At 35.5% G+C, this 10,097-nt stretch overlaps 1 protein-coding gene across 2 annotated transcripts in view; it reads left to right on the top strand.

The window, feature by feature from the left end:
- The first annotated feature begins 219 nt into the window (after positions 1-219).
- Positions 220-10,097, top strand: part of LOC122531048 — a 28,195-nt gene continuing 18,317 nt past the window's right edge. Inside the window, exons 1-2 of one of the 2 annotated variants that reach the window (XM_043658599.1) lie at positions 221-559; positions 4,732-4,881. In XM_043658599.1, coding sequence (XP_043514534.1) covers positions 274-559; positions 4,732-4,881 — 436 coding nt within the window. In that variant the 5' untranslated portion in view covers positions 221-273. Of the gene's footprint in view, positions 560-4,731; positions 4,882-10,097 lie in introns of both variants that reach the window. The other variant, XM_043658600.1, reaches the window with a different exon arrangement.

The raw sequence follows: 10,097 nt of genomic DNA, 5'->3' as shown, positions 1-10,097 counted from the left end.
AAATCCATCAATCATGGACGAACGTTACAAAGCAGATTGTTAAAAATCGCACTTACCAGTTTATCATGAGATAAAGAAAGGATTGAGGAAAATTTCTATGAAAATTCGTGCACCGGCGAGTCGAAGCGCGTGGTGAGAGGATGTTGGCGATGGAAGGAATCGGGTAGGAATCGGTAACGCGGCAGAAAGTAACTGTAGCAGAAGGGGACCAACACACGTGTTCCGAGCGGGCCGGTCAGTCGGTCATCGTCTTCCGTTGATGTACATTTAAGCATGTCCTTGTTGCGAGACGCGCTTTTTCCCTGGCGTCGAAACATGATCCTCGGACGCGTCGCGGTTTACTTTCTTCGATTGATCTCGCTGGCGAACGTCGGTTTCGCGTCGCAGTTACGGCCGAGTGTTTCGTCCTGGTCGTCGTTCAGTGTTTGCGCTCTGATCGTTCTCCCGTCGGACACGCAGCAATGGTCGTTGCTGGGCTTGAACCTCTGGCCGTCCGAGCAGACTGTCGAGAGACCTTCCGTCGACGGATTCGATTTGAGCGGAAATTCAATCTCCAGGGGTAAGTTCTCGGAGTGCCGTTTCGTGTTTCTTTTCTGACCAAGGTTTCTCGGACTCGTGCCTCGTAACGTTACATCTTGTGTTTGCCCTGAGATTTGTGCTTCTTCCAATCTTACGCGAATCCACGGAAGTGTTTGCTCGGCTAAGGGACAAGGCGTTCCGCTATGATGCGGCGAATTTCCTCCAAATCGCGAATAAAATGAATTTGTTGGCATGACAGATAGATCGTGACAAAATTTGAAATTCGAAGTGTTATAAGATACATGTACATGCAAGTCTGGAATATTATACCAATATTCTATAATAATATTATAGCTAATATTAAAGCAATATTCTTTTAATTAATGCCACTTGCATTTATTTAACTTTCTGTCGATGGCATTTAAATTGTTTTAGTTCTATTCGACATTTTGATTAATATTATATATATAATATTATGGCAATATTCTATAATAATATTATAGCTAATATTAAAGCAATATTCTTTCAATTAATGCCATTTGCATTTATTTAACTTTCTATCGATAGCATTTAAATTGTTATAGTTCTATTCGACATTTTGATTAATATTATATATATAATATTATGGCAATATTCTATAATAATATTATAGCTAATATTAAAGCAATATTCTTTCAATTAATGGCACTTGCATTTATTTAACTTTCTATCGATAGCATTTAAATTGTTTTAGTTCTATTCGACATTTTGATTAATATTATATATATAATATTATGGCAATATTCTATAATAATATTATAGTTAATATTAAAGCAATATTTTTTCAATTAATGTCATTTGCATTTATTTAACTTTCTATCGATGGCATTTAGATTATTTTAGTTCTATTTGTCAGTTTGATTTATATTATATATATAATATTATAGCAATATTCTATAATAATATTATAGTTAATATTAAAGCAATATTCTTTCAATTAATGCCATTTGCATTTATTTAACTTTCTATCGATGGCATTTAAATTGTTTTAGTTCTATTCGACAGTTTGATTCATATTATATTGATTCATATTATATATATATATATAATATTATAGCAATATTCTATAATAATATTATAGCTAATATTAAAGCAATATTCTTTCAATTAATGCCACTTGCATTTATTTAACTTTTTATCGATGACATTTAAATTGTTTTAGTTCTATTCGACAGTTTGATTTTTCCGTATATAATCCGTGGCCTAAACACAATGGCATAAAGATAATGTAATTTACTAGTCGCTTGGAAATTAATCGTACATTTGTATGCAGTAATTACTTAAATCAGATTTGGCAGTATAAACGGGAGGATAAATTGTTTGTCGGTTGCAATTATTAATTAATACGCGGAAGCGTGAACTTAATTTGTACGTTCGAAGTTCGAGGTTTAATCAAAAAAGTTCCTGCAATTTTCAATTTTCTCGCTCTATTTGATTGATGAAAGTTGTTGTTTCATGTTATTGATATACCCGTTTTTAATCTGCTGCGGAGTTTATTCTCGGATTGAATTCGATATCGATTTGACGATATTTCTGACCACCTACGATCTACAATTTACGATTTTCATGACAATGTAATAACTCACAACGCTTTAAAAAAAATTTTTTATTATTGTGTTCACTAGATATCACAATCTGCAATTATTTAATTTAATTTAATTTATTTATTTAAAATCGCGTACGATTATAACATACATACATATAGTATTATAATATATAGTGTGATATAGCATACGTACTATATTACATATAATATAGTACAATTATAGTATACTGTGTTACAATATTGTTGAAAACTTACTGTAAAACTATGCTACTACACTTTGTTAATGATAGATACATATGTATAGATATATTAGATATATTATTGGATATGTAAGGTATGTTACATATATTAGAGGTCTATACCAACTTGTAATTATTTTTTCTTCTCAAGAATGGAAAAAATCGTGAAAGAAAAATGACAAAATTGCGACAAAAATCGTCAAACTGGAAACTATATACATATGTACCAGAAAATGGACATTTTAGAAGCAATACTTTGAAAGACATTGTTTTGAGAAAGCTGACATAAATAATGAACGAACGAAGACGCGCTGTTTCGAATAACCAAAAATTTCTGTTGTTCGACTATTTCAATACGCGAAAAGAATATAAACGAACAGACAGTATCCAGAAGTTGAGTTGAACCTTTCATTGCACAAACCAGTTTGAGATAAGAGTATTTTGTCAAACAGCTCCTACGCACATGGTCGAACGTCTACCCCGCAAAGGTATTAATTGCCAATCACTAAGTGTGTGTAATTCAATAATCCTTCCACCGAGAAGGAACTGGAGACCGACGGTGGATTAATTACCACGTTAATTGTGTGTTCATTATCGTATGCTGATTGCTCCGACTCTAAGCAAAACGCAATCCTACTCGGATGTCGAGTCGAGCGGCACAGGCCACGGGTTCGCGCGATACTCGTCAATTGTCATATTCATGAATTACAAATAACACTTCTACTTCGTCGTCGTCAGTCGGTACTGCGATGTAATGAAGATTATTTGAAATTACTTCGGGGGATAGTAGAAGTCGATATTGGGACCAAATTTCTGGAACTTCGTTGCTCGACAAAAAACTAAAGGAAATGAGAGAAGCGGAAAATCGGAGAAGTCCGAGGAAGCTAGATATTTAACCACTTGCGCTGGCAACTGATTGCGGACCATAACGAGCGACCAAAACCGTATACAATAATTCGCCGCTCTCTCTGTCTTTTCAACTCGCCGGTATGATATCATTGGATAGAAATCATTGAGAAGTAATTTATGAGAATAAATTTGTTACTTGTCTTTACTTAAATATACTTAAAACTAGGGAAAGTATTACAAAAAATTCTCGACGTGCGTGGCACGTCACATTCCGGCGCAAGAGGTTAAGAGAAATATCTAAGAATATCTGAGAAATTGAGAAACGACTGAAGAAAACTTAAGAAATGTAAGAATATCTCGGAAATTTGAAAAATCTAAGAAATCCAAGGAGGCTGTCTGATTTGTGAAATCTAAGAATATCTAAGAGAATTTCAGAGCGACAGCATAACTCTCTGTATAACTCAATAGACCTGCAATCAGCATAAGCTTCGTAGAATCATATCGTGTGACTATCTATAGATAGAAACAGCTGGGTTAAACACAAGACTTTCTTTTTTTTTTTTTTTCTTTCTTCCCCTATTACGGACACACTTTCGTGGGATTGTAAGGATGAAAGAAGCGCCATTATTTTTTATGCATGTAAAAGAACTAAATGCTAAAGAAACGTTACTAAATTTTCATATTATATTGACACGAATAATCAGATGTATAGTGATAGGTATAACTATAGGTATAACTATAGGTATAACTATATAGGTATAACTATTATACCTATACTATAACTGTAGGTATAATAGTTATACCTATGATAGGTATAACTGTTTCACAAAAATATCCAAATATTTACCACAGAACTTTTACATAACGAACATTACGTGTGTTATTAGAAAAAAGGAACTCAATTTTTGGCCAACTGAATATTTATAATCATCTCCTCCATTGGCATTTAACCTCTTAGCTGTGTGAATGGCGAGTATACTGTATATGCAAGAAAAGTAATTGTAATTTGTTACTTAAATTAAAAATTAAATTTGTTACTGTAATTATTATGTGAAAGTAATTGTAATTTGTTACTTAGATTAAAAATTTTAAATTTGTTACTTAAATCTCTTGTGAAAGCTAAAACGTATATTTTGAGACTAGGCTTGACTCTTTCTTGAGACATTTTTGCATTGTTTCTAAATTTCCTTGCCATCAATATTAATTATTATCAATTAATTAATATTAATTAAGTTGAACAATGAAATTATTGATTTTTCAAACGAAAACTGTTATTTAATTCAGCTGCACGTACGCTGTGTTTGACGAGTGTAATCGTCATCGCGTCATTCTAGCGACAGTAGATACACAATTTTAAAAAAACGGCACACCGCAGCTAAGAGATGTTAAATGATCCAAAACTTCCCGTGCACTTTTGACCCTTGGACCGATCAATTTTCCAATCCAATTGTACGAAAATCTCGTAAAACTCGGCGTTGTTGGCGTCGCGTTTCCTTCATCTAGCCGGAGCTCTCGTTTGCAAAAACCCTTCTCTTCCAGTTCTGAACTTTTTTCCCACCCCGGTGCAAGAGGAGTGCCTGTCGCAGGACAAACGACGACGCGGCATATGCATGAACACGTATGAGTGTCGCATTCAAAGGGGAAAGTCCTACGGGAGGTGCGCCCTCGGTTTCGGCGTGTGCTGCATATGTAAGTACATCGGTGCATAACTATGCCCAGATCCATTCCCCTCCCTCCTGAATTTGTTCGGCCCGCGAGCATTTATTTTGCAAATTCGGGGAAGTTTCGCTGCACGGTGGATCGGTGCGTGAACGCGCTTAAATTTAAAACGGGGATTCGCGCCCCGTTCTTGCGCCACCGCTAGAATTTGTTGATACTGCCGTTCCCGTATCTATTAATTCCCCGTTCCCCGTTTACAAAGGGTGGAAAAATAACACAAAACAGATATATTTCTTTAAATTTAAGTTGAGAGAAATTTTATTATTAATAAGTCTGATCGATTGATTTAAATATTTATTTATTATTTTAATAACTTATTTCTCTGGTTTGATATCTTTTATTTGTTCTGTGTATTTATTTAGGTTTGTTGAACATGGAAATATTTTTATAAATTTCAAAGTTCATAATTGTAAGTTAATAAATCTTTTAAGATTATTTGTACATTTATTTTTCAGTAAATTTGTTTTTTTTTTTTTTTTTTTTTTTGTTTTAATAATTTTTTTAAATAGCTTAATTAGAAATATTTGAATTGTGATTTCAAAGAATAAAACACTGTTTTTTAAATTTTTTGTTACTTCATTTGGAAATATAATTAATGGATTATTATGCGTGAAAAACAATATCCCCCATTTTGAAAATGATCAAGTTATGACTTTTTTCAAATCGTTCAGCTTTTCAGTGGCCGTATTTCATAAACGACGCGATGCTTTCACATTTGGATGTGCCGTAGAATCTGTATAGAGAAATTCTTTTCTTTTTCAAGAGTTTTTTTAAAGAGTTTAAAGAGTATCATGTAATATTACAATAATCGAAACTTTCTGTCTAACAAAGAGATTTCTTGTTTAACTAGAGCATCGTATTTTGTGTAACAATTATAACAATTAAAACGACGATTTTTTATGTACGAAATGGTCGATTTTAGAAACGCGTAAAAATTATTTGAACTTCATCGATTGAAGATCCAGTTTAACAGTCGAAATAATTTATTTCTAATATTTTACAGAAATTTTACAGAATTTTTAGAGATTCATATGACGTTTCGTAAAATGTTCAAATAAAAAGCTAAATAAAAGCAAATTTTTATTATTACACTATACTATATTATATATTATACTCACATCTTTCACGTGTCAGATCATAGCAATCGAATTTTAATCTTGGCTGCATTTTTAACATTCACAAATCACACGCGCCGATCTTTGTCAAAAATCAGGCTTTGTCTCTTTTTGTTTTCATAAGTGCAATTTTGTTTTCACAATGCAGAGCATGTTGGCCTACGTTTTATTTTATTATTTATTTAACAATACGAACCACGAAAAGTTACAAAATGAAAGGATTTTCGAAAATGAAAAAAAAAAAAAAATCCGTATTGGAAACATTCTATTGTAGTAATCGTGACAAGTTTCTGTTTCGAATAAAATAGAAGAACGTCAACACCGACGCACACATTATCGATTCAATTGAATGGGCAACACACGCTACAGTGCTGTGTAAATTTTTCTTTTGTAGAAATATTTTTGCTTTCGCGCAATTGTTTTACATTGCTCTCGCACGCGCGTGCACAATTTCAATCTTGGTTTACAGCGAAACGCTCGTAAATCCCGTTACACGTGCAGCCAGGCAACAAGTGACCTAACTGCCCTGTGTAACATTTACACCGTGTCGCCGGAGATTTTCATAATCAACAGCTACGCGGGCTCGATTTTATGCAAAAATTAAACGCGCGCGCGCCCCACTTATCTGCGCCGTTTGTTCCCACCCACGTCGTGTTCTGTCAATCGTAAATCGCTCGGTCTTCTCGATACGAAAAGCAGCTTGCACTCGCCTCGTACGTCTCGTTCCGCGTTGAACGTTTCACAGGATATCGTGCCTGGAAACTTCGCCACGCGATGCACTGTACTATTAATATATTGATAGGCTGAACTTGCGTAAAGATTTTCAGCCATTATCGGGTTGGAAACACTCGCATAAACACGAAGTGCAGCGTAATTTCTGATAGGGCGGTTCACTCCAGATGGGCGAGAGATTGAGAAATATGCGAGGCGACGTTTTTGCACTTGGCTGGACGACGTTGAAAACCGTGTTGTTTGACGTATTATATATAAAGATCGTAACAATGATATTAACCTCTTGTGCCACGCACGTCGAGAATTTTTTTGCGACATTCTCTCAGTTTTTAAGTATATTTAAATATAACCCGGTCAGAACGAATAATAAATTTATTGGTTCTTAGTAATTTCTATCGAGTGATGTATCGACGAATTCAAAAAGAGGACGAATTATTGTATTAGTTATTAGTAATTATTGTATAATTCGGTGGTCACTCGTTATGGTCCGCGAACCACAGTTGCCAGCGCAAGGGGTTAAGTATCGGATTGTGTTTTTGATATTCTTGAAATAACTTCATAATTGTACTGTCGAACTCGAGAAAAGATTTTGGGACGTTTGATGGAAATATTTAATCAAATTTCAAAGTTCTTTTCTACATACATACTCGACATTGACTGTAATTACAATTATAAATCAATGACGAGCAACTTGCTCTTTTGAAGACACGTTCGAACATTAATTAATCTGGACGTAGCACAATTTACATATACAGAATGTTCAATTATCGTTTCAAGATTCGTTGGTACAGCCATAAAAGTCTCTTGTGCAAAAGTTGAGTTGCATCGAGTTTAAGAATGAAAAGAAAAATTAACAGGGAATTATTATTAAATAATAATAATATTACATCGTATTGTATCGTCAAATTGTAACAATCGTATTGTTATTATTCAATAATTTCAACAAACTGAACCAGAGGAACGGAGTTTTTAAAATGAGCTCAAAGTTAAGAGATTAACTTTGCACATCGTTTTACCACTATGTGCATTTTCTTCGAGTATCTAACTATTAAATATTACAACCATCAAGTATATACAGTTAACTGTACGTTAACTGTTCTCTGTGTTTCTTGCCATTTTATGCGATAGAAGCCTCAAAGAGCAACGAAAAGCAACTCGTCTCATTCGTTACGCAGCTTGGCGATTACGAAGAAGAGACATCAAGATTTTTCAACATTCCACACGTTATTTTCCCAACAACTTCGCCGCGTACTCGAAATTAAAGACTGACATTTACCACCGAGAATCTTTCCGCACAATCGCCGGAGCAAAACATCCGGACAGCCTACCCAGGAATAAACCTCCATTAATATTAATAAGGAAAGGGGTCGTGTGCTCCGTTATCCAAGAATTTCCTCATCTTATCGATCATGTCTCTCCCTCGATTAATTAATTCAGACACCGTGCGTTCCGCACCGTGAGTTGGAGCTTCTCGGCTCCTCCTCCGGCCGAGCGAAAACTCCGGTGTTCAAAGCCGATAACTCGAACGTGAATCACTTGTTGATAGCTCCGGTAATCTCTGCGGGAGTAGAAAAGAAAAGGAGCGAGACAAGCAGAGAAAATTGGAGAGATAGACAGATATATATACATATATATATATATATAGAGAGAGAGAGAATTCTCGGAGAGGCAATCATCGAGAAAGAAATTGGCGGAAAGGTCGATGAAACGCGATGAAGGCGATCATTTTATCTGGGTCACGCGAACAAGACGGCAGCCAATTAAATAACTGTACAACTTGTGCCCGGGTACGTTCATCCTTGGCACGCGAGCTTGTATCAAGCTCGTTCTCCTCGTCCCTCTCTTGTCTCCTTCGTACGCGCGTACCACGCTCTCGTGATCGTTTCACCGTGAACGCGCACGCGGCGATACCGTTAGGTTAAAACCGCCGCCACGAATTCAATCCGTATTGTCGGCAACGACCGCCCGAAACCCGAGGCCGGGGCTCGATTAACCAGAAGAACGTGGAATTCCACGAGACACCTGCACGACCTGGGATATCTGGGGGATAAACGCTGACAAATCGGTCGACGTTGTGCCGGCGTGATTAATCGGTAACCGAGGTCGCTGCAGATCGTATTGGATCGTGGACAGGAACGTTTAATCCGCCGTGATTTACAGCGAGAAGCAGCGTTGAATCAACAAAGATGACGCGAAAAATTGAACGACGTCATGAGTTTGTCATTTTCATTTTTTCTTTCTTTCAAAGTCTTTGCATCACGCAGCGGATGAAAAAGTAAGGGTGCTTGGAAACAGCGTTCTCCTTCGAGAACGTTGAAAAATTAGGTACATCATGGTTGAAGTCTCTGAAAGAATAATAAAGTAACATCGATATTAATTTTAAGGCCTTAATGTTAGTAATGAAATATTCTCTAAATGTATAAAAACTGTCCTGAACATCAGCGTTAAACGACAAAAATTCGTCTCCTGACGATATAATAATAATATAATAATATAATATTATATAAATTAACGATATAATAATATATTATAATAATATAATATTATATAATAATATGACGATATAATAATATTCAAAGTTAATTAGGAACATTGGAATTGAAGTTAATATCGACACAACTTTCACTCGATAAGTAAATCTGCGAATTTTTCGTAGATTTCTGAGAAATCACAAAGGTGTGAAAAAGCAAAGAGCCTAAAGGATAAACGAAAAAAACATCTGAAATACCTAAAGTGTTCGATGTGATATTCATGAGAGCCACCGCGTATCATATTTGGCATCGTCTCGACAGAATACCGATCGATTACGATTTCTTATCAATGTGATTCACGTATCAAGATGTGTTCAGCATTTTACGGAAGAAGCTGCCTCTCGTTTGAAGAAGAACGTGACGCGAGAGCAAATTCACGGCAGAAGCGTTAATAGTCGCTTTTATCGTGTGCACGTGCTTATTTTCAGGGTAGTTTGATAATTGTATATAGGCTCCTCTTGTTGCTTCTCGGTACGTACAAACGTTCATTCAGTTCTACAGTGATTCGACCGCTATGAAACTCTTTCACGATTATACGATACGTGCTGTGCAAAGTGTTTTGAAATTTCGTTAGCATCGCGAAAAGAGATACGACTCGACGAGGATTATGTTTGTCAAGTTTGAAACAAGGTTTAAGTACCATGCGAACTGTTTGAATGATTCAGCAGTTCCCTTGCTCGAAAATGTAGATCGGATCTCTGCTAAGGAAAGATATTCATCTTTCACGTGTATAATTAAAATGGGGAGATGAAACGAATATTGATTTAGAAAAATTGGAAAGAGAAGTTGGTTTTCTTTATAACATTGG

This window comes from Frieseomelitta varia, unplaced genomic scaffold, assembly GCF_011392965.1.
Source record: "Frieseomelitta varia isolate USP_RPSP 00005682 unplaced genomic scaffold, Fvar_1.2 scaffold_371, whole genome shotgun sequence".
In the NCBI taxonomy this organism is placed as follows: Eukaryota; Metazoa; Arthropoda; class Insecta; order Hymenoptera; family Apidae; genus Frieseomelitta; species Frieseomelitta varia.
The sequence above is the reverse complement of the archived record's forward strand: the minus strand, read 5'-3'. Positions and strand labels throughout refer to the sequence as shown.